Source organism: Ranitomeya variabilis, chromosome 6, assembly GCF_051348905.1.
Source record: "Ranitomeya variabilis isolate aRanVar5 chromosome 6, aRanVar5.hap1, whole genome shotgun sequence".
NCBI classification, from domain to species: Eukaryota; Metazoa; Chordata; class Amphibia; order Anura; family Dendrobatidae; genus Ranitomeya; species Ranitomeya variabilis.
The window spans coordinates 543,200,010-543,215,226 of record NC_135237.1 but is presented as its reverse complement, the minus strand read 5'-3'; the positions used below and the strand labels follow the sequence as shown (position 1 = coordinate 543,215,226).

Here is a 15,217-nt window from a genome sequence, read left to right as displayed (position 1 = left end):
CAGCAACAAACAGGAAGACGGAGTACCAGAGGTCACAGCAATGCACGAGGCCAGAGACCAGCCAGAAATCAGAACCAGACGGGAGTGCAGGATCCAAAACATAAGACACAAGACGTAGTCGGGGTACGAGCCAGAGAGTCAAAGCCAGATGGGAAGCGTAATAACGGAGACGGAAAGCAGGAGGCAGATTTCAGAATACAAGCCCAGTCATACACTGTAGAAAACTACCAAACACACACTAAGTCAAGGATAGGGAACGGGTCAGGCACAAATACGGATAATCAGAGGCAGAAGGATCACTAGGGTATACGGGTCAGCTGCTCAAGCCAGGGGCTTGAACTATCACTGACAAATGCTACCACGAGTGGCACCAATAAATAGCCAACCACGAACCAAAAAGAGGCAGGAAAGTTTAACCCCACCATAACCAGGCCGGGGACGGAAAAGCAAGAAGCAAACCCCAACCTGTATCATGACAAAATGAATGAAGAATATAGGGTCAAAGTGAGTCACCAAACTGTGGGGCAATGGCTAAGAGCAGTAGGGTTGACTGGACGAGTTCCAGTCAAGAAGCCTTTCATCTCAGCAAAGAACCAGAAGGCAGATGGGTCTAAGGTGTTGTGGTAGGATAAATCCAAGTTCAGTTCAAGTTCAATCTGTATACTATAGTGATGTAAAGTACCAAACTCCTACAATGAAACATGGTGGTGGCAATGTAATGGTTTGGGGCTGCTTTTCTGCATCTGCCATTTGCCCTTGGCATAGAATTGATGGAAATATGAATGCTACCAGGTATAGGATATACTGGAGCATGTAAAGCTGCCACATGGTAAAACCAAAGTAGGAAGGGGCTGGAAATTCTAGCAAGACAATGATCCTAAGCACACATCCAATTTAGTAAATAATTGGTTTGCAAACAAAAATGTTACTCTCTATGTTGTGAGCAATAAATAGTATACAGCTTCATGCACTTTCAATTCATCACCAGGAAAATGGCATCACAACAACCAGACAGAAGATATCACACTTTAAAAAAAAAAAAAAAAAAGAAAACTTTTGGTCGCCACTGTGATATTTGCATGATGCTGAACAGAGGGCCCCCCAAGTCAATGTTACTGGTGGGCTCTTACCACCCCAATTCAACACTGCAGAGGCCCATAATCACAAATGAAATTGCCGATTATTGGCTCATCTAAATGGGTTATGGGCACTCTAAATTAGAATCAGGGTCATTCTCCTGAAACTGAAAAGAAAGAAAAATGTAAATAAAAACAAATCATGAATTGTTGTCTCGCCTGTTTTTGGCAGCTACTAGCTCTCTCCTGCCCGGGGTGAGGCAATATGAATTCATACATTTGTGATGACAAGTGACTCGCTGACCTTTCATGCCCGTATTCTCAACCCTACCAACTACCAGAAGCCGCTCAACAATAGTATTAGCTCAATCCGTGCTCAAGTTTTCAGTTATAAAGCATTTAATCGCAAAGGGAGAAGGAAGACCCACTCTTTTCATTCAGTAATACATTTCCCTGAGGCCACAGTCTAATTAGCTTTTGATGAGACTTTCTTTGACTTTGCCCACTGGGATCTTTGCATTGCTCTTCCATGGAGAGAAATGCTTCCGTGGTGTCTGTTTTGAATTTGCTTCCTCGGTATGTATTATCTGTTTTTGTGCCATTATGACTCACTATCCGCAGCTAACCAGATGCTGAATTAACCTGTTCATCACTGAAGATCCTCAAGTCATTATTCATCTATCCTTGATGTTTTCATCTCATGGATTACTATAATTGTTGGACCCATCCTGTCAAAAGCACTGCTGTACAGCTTAATTGAAATGTATTCTCAGTTATTCCCACCTTTCTTTTTTTTTTAGAACTTTTCTACTTAAACAATACAGGATGGATTGACCTCTGTAGATACTTTTGACATGGAAACATTTCCATTTTGCAATCTTCATTTCTTGATTCATTTTCAGACCTTTAATATGCTGTTTTCAGCCTGATCCAAGTTTCAGATTTCTCATCTATGAGACTGTCCCTCTCAGTAATACAGGCTGAATGTGAACTTGGTGTGTATCCAGGATGCTGCTGTTTTTACTTGCTTTCATGCATCAGCACAGCCCCATAACTGCAGTTTTTTATTCTCCTTGTGCTTTTCTCCTTATTTATAGTCTTTTTAGTTTTCTGTTCTCCATAAAACGTAAAGGGAACCTGTCAGGTCCAAAAACATTATTAAACTGCAGATAAAGGTTAATTAGCAAGTTAATAGTTAATGATGGAGCCCGACCACAGTATTGAAAGTGCCACACCCAGGAGAAAATAAACTTTATTTCTCCTGGGAGCAGCCGGCTTTCAGTCATGCAGGCAAGGCCAGAGCAATTACAGTGGTAAGAACACCCGGGGATTGACTGACAGCCGGATTAGCAGTTCATAAGTACGTACAGAGCCACCTGTCAGTCAGTGTTGGGGTGTGTTTACAGCCGCCGCTCTCAGTGCTCTGAGTTACTGTAATTGCTCCAAGCCCGCCTGCATGACTGAAAGCCGACTGCTCCCGGGAGAAATAAAGTTCATTTTCTCCTGGATGTCTCACTTTGAATACTGTGGCCAGACACCTTCATAACACTATTAACCTGCAGATTAACCCCATATCGGCAGGTTAATAAAGGAAACTTGTCAGATCCAAAACATTAAGTTTTATAGAGAACAGCGGAAAAAAAGATTACAGCGGCCAAGGAAGAATGATGGACACAAGTTTACTGTTCCAGCAATCAGTGGTGGTCTCAGTGGTGGGAAGTGGAACCACTCTCTACTTATCAGTTATTGCCTACCCAGTGGAATGATAATAACCTAGTTAGGCGTAGGCTGCAATACTCTTTTAAAGGACACTGTATTTTCTTTTTGTTTTTATTACCTTCAGCTGCCCTCGTTGTATTTAGGGGGATCTCACGTTGTGAACTAAACCAGCTTTCCCTCATACTTTACTAACCAGTTTGGCAACTGCTTAACAAAGGACAAGGCAAAGCTAGTGTAGCGCTGTGCTCGGCACCCCTGCATTGTGCCCTGTTTTGTCACCATGTAGTGACGCCGGCTTACTCACCGCCCTGGCCGTGGTGAGATCCCCAGCTTGCTCCAGTCCCTGTCTTCTTCCTCCTCTGCGCATGCAGCGGTGTCTCAGCGGCATTCATAGGGCAAGGGTGTGTATACTCCCCTGTTCTTAAAGGGGCAGTGTGCGCACTTGATAAATGCTCCCAGCAGGTGCTAGGAAGCATTTAGTAAAATGTGCATTCCCCTGCCAGGTGTCTCCCAGTCAATAGCTGGGAGACATCATGTACAAAAAGCACCCTGCCCTACTGAGAGGCACCTGAACACCCCCTATAGTTATGTTAGGTGGTTGTAACTGTATGTTGCCAGGTCCCCTTTCCCTAGTCTGATAATGTTCCATATCCTGAGAACCTGTGTATCTGCCCTTGTATCCCTGTGACTGCTTTGACGGTGTCCCCATGGTCGCATCGACGGTAACTGTCTGCCACACTTGGGACTGAATACCCAAGTCAGAACAGTGAACTTTTCCCTGTGGCTGCCCTGTCTGCTTGTCCTGAAAGGCCGTCCGGTGTAAACTTCTCCCGAGAGGCCGTCCTGTGTGAACCTGCCCCAAGAGGCTGTCCTATCCAGGACTGTGAGCTTATCCCCATGGCTGCCTGTGTGAACTTGTTCCGAGAGACTGTCCTGTGGGAACTTGCACCAAAAGGCTGTCCTACCTGAACTTGTCCCAAGTGAGCATCCTGCTGTGTCCAAGAAGCAGAAGTAGCATCTCTGCCCTTTGGGGTCAACAGCTACGGCCGGACGTCGCCCTGGAGTGGTACCTGGCAGCTACCTACCGCACAAGTCTGACCTCACCACTAGAGGCTCCAGAGAACACCAGGGTAGCAGCTTAGTCACACCCCTCCAGGGTAAGTCCGGTCCGTGGCACAGGGGGTCCATGAACCACGTGCGCCACCTAGGAGCGTAAGAGCTAGTTTAGTTCAATGCACGTGATCTTGTGCTTTCTCAGTGAGGGGCACCGCAGAGGGTTGTGGGATCCCTCTCTGCATGCCCGGAAGATTGGATCCAATTTTTGCTAGAAAGTCACTTCTTTTAGGAAGGCATTAGGGACATATCAGCATGTTTGATAAGGGGTGTAATTTAGAAAAGTTATCTGTTACTGCTCATTGTTTTCTTAAATAAAAAGGATAGCCCTATACAAACATATACAGGATAGCTGCAGACTGTAACTATTTGTAATACCATCAATACTGACTTGACGATTAAAGTCAGTGCTAATAATGAATTTGATTGGTGGGTCTAAAATTGGAGTTCCCCTGGGCTGAGTCTTGGTTTTTATCTCTATTGAACAGTATCATTTTTGTTAGCTTTTCATTCACATCTTCTCGCATTTGCAGTGGATGTCTGAATTTTATTTCTCAGCACTGGTACGTGACACATTGCATAGATTAGAAACGCTCGGAAATTAAATGGTACAATTACTTTCCATTTTCTGAGCTTTAGAAAACATTTAAACTCACAGCCTGATAATTTTGAGATTAATTTCTCATTTTAACGTATTAATATAAACAGTATAAAACGTCCCAAGGAGCCGTGTTTTACTCACTGGAGTCCATCGCTCAGCGTCCGGCAAAGGTCAGAGGTTTAATCCTAATTAATAACAATGATAAAAAAAAATTACTTTTGATATTGAACTCAAATTAATAGATCATTACATGAAGATTAGACAAGGGCTATTTGTTGTAAAATTTATGATTTACAGCAGATGAAATAAGTATTGAACATGTCACCAATTTTCTAAATAAACACAGGGAAAAAGTATTGAACACATGACAAGGAAACTCTCAAGTAGTTTCAAAATCACACCTGAGCAATGCCTGTGACTAGTTTCTCCATACAGGAGGCATCTTGAAGGTGTCATTAACAGCAAAGGCTTTTGTACGAAGTATTAACTAAATTTCCGTAAGCCTGTTCAATACTTTTAACTTAATTTATGGACAGATATGGTTTGATTTCTTTGCCTGTGTGGATTGGATGGGTTGATACCAACATCTGGTGAAAATTTTATGTTGATAGCACCTTTAGAAAGATATTTACTTAGAAAATTGGTGTCATGTTCGATACTTATTTCACCCCTTGGATATGTATTGTAATATACAGTGAGAGCACTGACATTAGACCCTATTCTTAGTTGTACTAACATTTTAATAAAAGGGTATGTATATTATGCAACAGTGTTGTTTATTGCACCAATACATACAATTTTGACAAGGTAGCATTTTCCTCTACCATAAATGACAGTTTCCTATACAAATGTATAATTTTTTATCTCTCTCAGGAATGTCTTCGATTGGATTGTGTATTTTCTACTTCTGGCTGTTATTCTCACACATATAGCAGATGTGGTTGTGCGGCAAAATTCTGACCTACATGTTTCTCATGTGCGAGTCTTTGCAGTCACCATTGTCTTTCTCTGGCTGCGGCTGATGAAGCACGCCAGAGCCATCCGGTAAGTAGTAGGATAGGTTTGCTGAATCCACCTGTCACTAGTTTATAAGTCAGCGGTATATTTGTATCCATACTTTTTACACTGAAATGGATATAATTAACATCTATAGATTAATTATAAAAGGGTCATATGATCATTGAGATATCTGGACTCCATGTATCCTGTTTCGGGATTCTATCTGCTTTCATTCTCCTTCAATGAGAGCTTTTATCTTACATAGTGTACAGCTTATTGCCAAAGAGATTGACCACCAGAGACTAGCCAAGTATGCAGTGACTACATTCTAGGCTGAGAAGTTAAGGTTGGAGATACCACCCAACTCTCACCAGCCCTCTGGTTTCTATACAGCTGTTATCTGCTCACGTCCCCCTTCCTCTTCGCTCCTGACTAAATTTCTGTTATCAGTCGTGAAAAATCACCTACTCCCCCAAACATGGGCATTTTCAGAGCAGTTTTTCTAATCATTGCTCTCTTGCTCAAAAGCCCCATTATCTGTATTTGCAAATAAAATGACAACAGGGTTGACTTCCGAACAATCACTGACTAAGGGCTCATACTCACCTGTGAGAAACTCGGATGAGTCTCGCACGTCAATACCCGGCAGCAGGAGCGGAGCGTGCGGCTGCATGTATTCCTATGCAGCCGCACGCTCCGATCTGAGTGCCGGTTATTGACATGCGAGACTCATCCGAGTTTCTCGCAGGTGAGTAGTATGAACCCTAACAGTAAATATGTCACTGTAGCATAAGCTCTGCAGTATGGCAAAGCTACTGAACCAGATCTGTCACTCGCTTTTTTAAGTCACCTTTTTTTTTCTCTAGTGGTATTTGTTGTCATTTTTTTTTCTTTTTCTATTTTACACAAAAGAAAAAATGCTTTTTATTTTGTTGTCTTTTATCCTCCTTGCACCTTTTTAGAGCAAATAGTTGCATGTTCTACTAAAATGTTGCAGAATTTGCGCAGAAATTTCAGACGTACATAAAATCACTTCAAAATCTTGTAACTTTTTTAAAATTCACAACCATCCACAAACATCTGGAAAACAAAAAACTCGCCCACATTGGCAAACATGATAAACAGACAGGACACACGTCCAGAGGGAATGCGATTATGTAAGTAGTTATATCTAGTAATATCCCATCTGTGCACCTTACTAACCATTGTTGATACAGGAAAGATATATATCTTGGTACCGTGTTAGCCAGTAGATAGAACAATATTTAGAATTGAGAGTCCTCAGTGGTTGATACCTTTTAATGGCTAACTGAAAAGATGGTACAAATTGCAAGCTTTCGAGACTACACAGGTCTCTTCATCAGGCAAAGACTAAAAGAAATTCTGAAGAATCACATATTTATGCACAACATAGCACAGAAAAAAAAAAAAACATGGATAAGACAGGTGACATGAAGCAGAATTACCATGAGTGATAAACAGTTATGTCCATAAATATTGGACCAGTTCGTAGATAAGGAATGTTTTATTGTCCTCTGATTGGGGTCTGGTTCTGTTGTGATGACCCCTCATAGTCTGAGGGGCAAGTTCCTTAGTTGATGTAAAAAGACATAAATCCATGCGACACATGCATTCCTCCACTAAGACTGTCAAAGGTCGTCATCAGTTTATATTCCCATGCTCTTCTGTCTCTCTTAGATTTGAAGCTACCTTTTAACACAAGTAATTTCATGTCCATAATGTTATGATTTGGGAGACAAAAATGTATTGCCACAGGTAGATCCATTCTTTTTTCTCTTATTGTGTGGCGGTGAGAATTAATTCTTGTTCTAAGCTTTTGCCCTGTCTCCCCTACATACAGACCCCCAGTTGGACATTTAGTACAAATAATTAGGTACACCACATCAGAAGTGACGCAGCTGAAAGTACCTGGTATCTTGTAGTCCTGATGTGAATTGGGGATCTTTATCTTGTCCATGGTCATTATAAATGGACAGGTTTAAATTTTTTTCTGATTGCAAGGAAAGGTACCTGCAGCTGTCGGAGAGGACAGACCCCAATCAGAGGACAATAAAACATTCCTTATCTAAGAACTGGTCCAATATTTATGGACATAACTGTTTATCACTCATGGTAATTCTGCTTCATGTCACCTGTCTTATCCATGGTTTTTTTTTTTTTTTCCTATGCTATGTTGTGCATAAATATGTGATTCTTCAGAATTTCTTTTAGTCTTTGCCTGATGAAGAGACCTGTGTAGTCTCGAAAGATTGCAATTTGTTACCATCTTTTCAGTTAGCCATTAAAAGGTATCAACCACTGAGGACTCTCAGTTCTAAATATTTTTCTAACCATTGTTGTAGATTCAAAATAATCAGTGTTTTTTCAGCAGGAGTTTATCACTACAGGACTAGGTGTCGTATGTACAATAGTCCAGCTAATCTGTGTAACTTCTGTGTAACTTCGCTTCCACCAATTGGCACCTTGCGTACAGTGTACATATTAAGCTAACATAGAAAAAAACTCAGAAAAAACACATACCAAGTGATAAAGCCTTCCTAATACCCTGTCTGATGACAAATGCACACTTAGCAGGATGCAGCAGGCCTCCACTGATAAAGGCTAGGTGCGGCACGAGTGCAAACTACTTGATAAAAACAACCACCCCTATCCTCCAAACATTGCAGGGGTTGGCTGCCTAGTAGAAAAAATGCACATTGATATGACTCACATAGGACGCCAGTCACACTGATAGGTGTGGTGCACAGTGTCTGGTATGCAACCTATTAATGACGCCCCTTGTATTAACAGGCGGGCTGCCCAGCACTATAATATGCAGCACACGGTGACAGACGCCCCCCCAAAAAAAAAAACCTAACCAACATAAAAAGGCCTGGCCACATCCTGCAAAAAAGGATATGATATAGTGCAAAAAAATGTATGCATATGATAAACACATACACTATATGAGGTATTGGTTTATTATTTTGGCCAAAACAACGTAAGCCCGCAACCCAACGTCAAGGGTCCCCATAATAATGCGGGTCCTACCACTAATATCATAAAACAGCTAACATAGAAAAAAACTCAGAAAAAACACATACCAAGTGATAAAGCCTTCCTAATACCCTGTCTGATGACAAATGCACACTTAGCAGGATGCAGCAGGCCTCCACTGATAAAGGCTAGGTGCGGCACGAGTGCAAACTACTTGATAAAAACAACCACCCCTATCCTCCAAACATTGCAGGGGTTGGCTGCCTAGTAGAAAAAATGCACATTGATATGACTCACATAGGACGCCAGTCACACTGATAGGTGTGGTGCACAGTGTCTGGTATGCAACCTATTAATGACGCCCCTTGTATTAACAGGCGGGCTGCCCAGCACTATAATATGCAGCACACGGTGACAGACGCCCCCCCAAAAAAAAACCTAACCAACATAAAAAGGCCTGGCCACATCCTGCAAAAAAGGATATGATATAGTGCAAAAAAATGTATGCATATGATAAACACATACACTATATGAGGTATTGGTTTATTATTTTGGCCAAAACAACGTAAGCCCGCAACCCAACGTCAAGGGTCCCCATAATAATGCGGGTCCTACCACTAATATCATAAAACAGCTAACATAGAAAAAAACTCAGAAAAAACACATACCAAGTGATAAAGCCTTCCTAATACCCTGTCTGATGACAAATGCACACTTAGCAGGATGCAGCAGGCCTCCACTGATAAAGGCTAGGTGCGGCACGAGTGCAAACTACTTGATAAAAACAACCACCCCTATCCTCCAAACATTGCAGGGGTTGGCTGCCTAGTAGAAAAAATGCACATTGATATGACTCACATAGGACGCCAGTCACACTGATAGGTGTGGTGCACAGTGTCTGGTATGCAACCTATTAATGACGCCCCTTGTATTAACAGGCGGGCTGCCCAGCACTATAATATGCAGCACACGGTGACAGACGCCCCCCCAAAAAAAACCTAACCAACATAAAAAGGCCTGGCCACATCCTGCAAAAAAGGATATGATATAGTGCAAAAAAATGTATGCATATGATAAACACATACACTATATGAGGTATTGGTTTATTATTTTGGCCAAAACAACGTAAGCCCGCAACCCAACGTCAAGGGTCCCCATAATAATGCGGGTCCTACCACTAATATCATAAAACAGCTAACATAGAAAAAAACTCAGAAAAAACACATACCAAGTGATAAAGCCTTCCTAATACCCTGTCTGATGACAAATGCACACTTAGCAGGATGCAGCAGGCCTCCACTGATAAAGGCTAGGTGCGGCACGAGTGCAAACTACTTGATAAAAACAACCACCCCTATCCTCCAAACATTGCAGGGGTTGGCTGCCTAGTAGAAAAAATGCACATTGATATGACTCACATAGGACGCCAGTCACACTGATAGGTGTGGTGCACAGTGTCTGGTATGCAACCTATTAATGACGCCCCTTGTATTAACAGGCGGGCTGCCCAGCACTATAATATGCAGCACACGGTGACAGACGCCCCCCCAAAAAAAAAAAACCTAACCAACATAAAAAGGCCTGGCCACATCCTGCAAAAAAGGATATGATATAGTGCAAAAAAATGTATGCATATGATAAACACATACACTATATGAGGTATTGGTTTATTATTTTGGCCAAAACAACGTAAGCCCGCAACCCAACGTCAAGGGTCCCCATAATAATGCGGGTCCTACCACTAATATCATAAAACAGCTAACATAGAAAAAAACTCAGAAAAAACACATACCAAGTGATAAAGCCTTCCTAATACCCTGTCTGATGACAAATGCACACTTAGCAGGATGCAGCAGGCCTCCACTGATAAAGGCTAGGTGCGGCACGAGTGCAAACTACTTGATAAAAACAACCACCCCTATCCTCCAAACATTGCAGTGGTTGGCTGCCTAGTAGAAAAAATGCACATTGATATGACTCACATAGGACGCCAGTCACACTGATAGGTGTGGTGCACAGTGTCTGGTATGCAACCTATTAATGACGCCCCTTGTATTAACAGGCGGGCTGCCCAGCACTATAATATGCAGCACACGGTGACAGACGCCCCCCCAAAAAAAAAACCTAACCAACATAAAAAGGCCTGGCCACATCCTGCAAAAAAGGATATGATATAGTGCAAAAAAATGTATGCATATGATAAACACATACACTATATGAGGTATTGGTTTATTATTTTGGCCAAAACAACGTAAGCCCGCAACCCAACGTCAAGGGTCCCCATAATAATGCGGGTCCTACCACTAATATCATAAAACAGCTAACATAGAAAAAAACTCAGAAAAAACACATACCAAGTGATAAAGCCTTCCTAATACCCTGTCTGATGACAAATGCACACTTAGCAGGATGCAGCAGGCCTCCACTGATAAAGGCTAGGTGCGGCACGAGTGCAAACTACTTGATAAAAACAACCACCCCTATCCTCCAAACATTGCAGGGGTTGGCTGCCTAGTAGAAAAAATGCACATTGATATGACTCACATAGGACGCCAGTCACACTGATAGGTGTGGTGCACAGTGTCTGGTATGCAACCTATTAATGACGCCCCTTGTATTAACAGGCGGGCTGCCCAGCACTATAATATGCAGCACACGGTGACAGACGCCCCCCCAAAAAAAACCTAACCAACATAAAAAGGCCTGGCCACATCCTGCAAAAAAGGATATGATATAGTGCAAAAAAATGTATGCATATGATAAACACATACACTATATGAGGTATTGGTTTATTATTTTGGCCAAAACAACGTAAGCCCGCAACCCAACGTCAAGGGTCCCCATAATAATGCGGGTCCTACCACTAATATCATAAAACAGCTAACATAGAAAAAAACTCAGAAAAAACACATACCAAGTGATAAAGCCTTCCTAATACCCTGTCTGATGACAAATGCACACTTAGCAGGATGCAGCAGGCCTCCACTGATAAAGGCTAGGTGCGGCACGAGTGCAAACTACTTGATAAAAACAACCACCCCTATCCTCCAAACATTGCAGGGGTTGGCTGCCTAGTAGAAAAAATGCACATTGATATGACTCACATAGGACGCCAGTCACACTGATAGGTGTGGTGCACAGTGTCTGGTATGCAACCTATTAATGACGCCCCTTGTATTAACAGGCGGGCTGCCCAGCACTATAATATGCAGCACACGGTGACAGACGCCCCCCCAAAAAAAACCTAACCAACATAAAAAGGCCTGGCCACATCCTGCAAAAAAGGATATGATATAGTGCAAAAAAATGTATGCATATGATAAACACATACACTATATGAGGTATTGGTTTATTATTTTGGCCAAAACAACGTAAGCCCGCAACCCAACGTCAAGGGTCCCCATAATAATGCGGGTCCTACCACTAATATCATAAAACAGCTAACATAGAAAAAAACTCAGAAAAAACACATACCAAGTGATAAAGTCACACTGATAGGTGTGGTGCACAGTGTCTGGTATGCAACCTATTAATGACGCCCCTTGTATTAACAGGCGGGCTGCCCAGCACTATAATATGCAGCACACGTTTTTTATGTTGGTTAGGTTTTTTTTTGGGGGGGCGTCTGTCACCGTGTGCTGCATATTATAGTGCTGGGCAGCCCGCCTGTTAATACAAGGGGCGTCATTAATAGGTTGCATACCAGACACTGTGCACCACACCTATCAGTGTGACTGGCGTCCTATGTGAGTCATATCAATGTGCATTTTTTCTACTAGGCAGCCAACCCCTGCAATGTTTGGAGGATAGGGGTGGTTGTTTTTATCAAGTAGTTTGCACTCGTGCCGCACCTAGCCTTTATCAGTGGAGGCCTGCTGCATCCTGCTAAGTGTGCATTTGTCATCAGACAGGGTATTAGGAAGGCTTTATCACTTGGTATGTGTTTTTTCTGAGTTTTTTTCTATGTTAGCTGTTTTATGATATTAGTGGTAGGACCCGCATTATTATGGGGACCCTTGACGTTGGGTTGCGGGCTTACGTTGTTTTGGCCAAAATAATAAACCAATACCTCATATAGTGTATGTGTTTATCATATGCATACATTTTTTTGCACTATATCATATCCTTTTTTGCAGGATGTGGCCAGGCCTTTTTATGTTGGTTAGGTTTTTTTTTGGGGGGGCGTCTGTCACCGTGTGCTGCATATTATAGTGCTGGGCAGCCCGCCTGTTAATACAAGGGGCGTCATTAATAGGTTGCATACCAGACACTGTGCACCACACCTATCAGTGTGACTGGCGTCCTATGTGAGTCATATCAATGTGCATTTTTTCTACTAGGCAGCCAACCCCTGCAATGTTTGGAGGATAGGGGTGGTTGTTTTTATCAAGTAGTTTGCACTCGTGCCGCACCTAGCCTTTATCAGTGGAGGCCTGCTGCATCCTGCTAAGTGTGCATTTGTCATCAGACAGGGTATTAGGAAGGCTTTATCACTTGGTATGTGTTTTTACATATTAAGCTACCAATCAGTGGTGTCGGCGAGATTATACACAGCTCAGTATTCTGACACTGATACATCTACAGCAGAGAAAACAGGGATTCTATCAACACTGTACCAAGCAGCCCAGTAAGTGACACATCACTGGAATCAGGGTATCTGCCCCTAAACATGCCACTCTGAGATTAAATAGCACAAATCTGCAGACAGATTCCCTTTAAGCTACTGATGGAATGTTCTTAGGAGAGGCCATCAATATCAGATTATGGGGGATCTGATGCCCGGCTCCTCCCCGACTGGTATATGATAAGCACCCTGACATACAGTTGTATTCAAAAGTTTACATACCCATACCTAATTTTTGCTTTCTTGGCCTTTTTTCAGAGAATATGAATGATAACACCAAAGCTTTTTCCCACTCATGGTTAGTGGTTGGGTGAAGCCATTTATTGTCAAACTACAGTACTGTGTTTTCTCTTTTTAAATCATAATGACAACCCAAAACATTTAAATGACCCTGATCAAAAGTTCACATACCCCATTTCTTAATACCGTGTATTGCCCCCTGTAACATCAATGACAGCTTGAAGTCTTCTGTGGTGGTTGTGGATGAGGTTCTTTATTTTCTCAGATGGTAAAGCTGCCCACTCTTCGTGACAAAAATCCTCTAGTTCCTGTAAATTCCTGGACTGTCTAGCATGAACTGCATGCTTGAGATCTCCCCAGAGAGGCTCAATGATATTGAGGTCAGGAGCTGAGATGGCCACTCCAGAACCTTCACTTTGTTCTGCTGTAGCCAATGACATGTCGACTTGGCCTTGTGTTTTGGATCGTTGTCATGTTGGAACAACCAAGCATGTCCCATGTGCAGCTTCCGGGCTGATGAGTGCAAATTTGCCTCCAGTATTTGGTGATAAGGTGCTTCATTCATCTTTCCTTCAACGTTGACCAAGTTTCCTGTGCCTCTGTAGCTCACACATCCTCAAAACATCAGTGATCTACCTCCATGCTTTACAGTATGAATGGTGTTCCGTTTATCATAGACCTTGTTGACCTCTCTCTAAATGTACCGTTTATGGTATTGGCCAAAAAGTAAAATTTTGGTCTCATCATTCCAAATTACTGGTTCCAGAAGTTTTGAGGCTTATCTCTGTCCTGTTTTGCGTATTGTAGGCGAGATACTTTGTGGCATTTGCGCAGCAATAGCTTTCTTCTGGTGACTCAACTATGCAACCCATTTTTCTTCAAGTGCCTCCTTATTGTGCTTCTTGAAGTAGCCACACCACTAGTTTTCAGAGAGTTCTGTATTTCAGCTGATGTTATTTGTGGGTTTTTCTTTGCATCACAAACAATTTTCCTGGCAGTTGTGGACGACATTTTTGTTGGTCTATCTGACCGTGGTTTTGTTTTTACAGAGCCCCTGATTTTCCATTTGTTAATCACAGTTTGTACACTGCTGACTGGCATTATCAATTCCTTGGATATCTTTTTGGATCCCTTTCCTGTTTTACGCAGTTCAACTACCATTTCCCGTAGATCCGTTGACAATTCTGCTTTCCCCATGACTCACAATCCAGAAACGTCAGTGGCTGGATGAAAGATGTAAGAGTCTGTCTGGATCCCAGAAACTCACTCATCTTTTATGCACACACTGATTACAAGCAAACAGGTCACAGGTGAGGATGTTACCTTTAGTAGCCATTCAATCCCATTTGTGTCAACTTCTGTGCATGTTATCAGGCCAAAATCACCAGGGTATGTGAACTTTTGATCAGGGTCATTTGGATGTTTTGGGTTGTTATTATGATTTAAAAAGAGAAAACACAGTAGATTGGCAATAAATGGCTTCACCCAACCACTAACCATGAGTGGAGAAAAAGTTTTGGTGTTATCATCCATATTCTCTGAAAAATGGCCAAGAAAGCCAAAATTCTGCCGGGGTACGTAAACTTTTGAGCACAACTGCATGTGACGTATTACTAATGGCTTATATGCACACACTCCACGCTCTCATACATGGCACTTTTTGTAATGTTTTTTTCTTATTGTTTTTTTTCAGTCTTCTTGGCCCATTCATTGTGATGCTTGGAAAGATTGTAACTGACATCTTAAAATTCCTGTTTCTGTATGGAGAATTTTACATTCCTTATGCCTGTTCATTCTGGATCATTTTTGGAGGTAAAGTGTTCACATCTTTATTATCATTCGTATATA

The 15,217-nt window shown here is 42.1% G+C and overlaps 1 protein-coding gene across 8 annotated transcripts in view; it reads left to right on the top strand.

Moving 5' to 3' along the window:
- The window catches only part of LOC143783036 (uncharacterized), a 251,852-nt gene that overhangs the window by 180,575 nt on the left and 56,060 nt on the right, over nucleotides 1-15,217 (top strand). For all 8 annotated transcript variants that reach the window (XM_077271204.1, XM_077271209.1, XM_077271208.1 and 5 more), the window contains 2 exons: nucleotides 5,383-5,553; nucleotides 15,063-15,181. In XM_077271204.1, coding sequence (XP_077127319.1) covers nucleotides 5,383-5,553; nucleotides 15,063-15,181 — 290 coding nt within the window. The remainder of the gene's footprint in view (nucleotides 1-5,382; nucleotides 5,554-15,062; nucleotides 15,182-15,217) is intronic.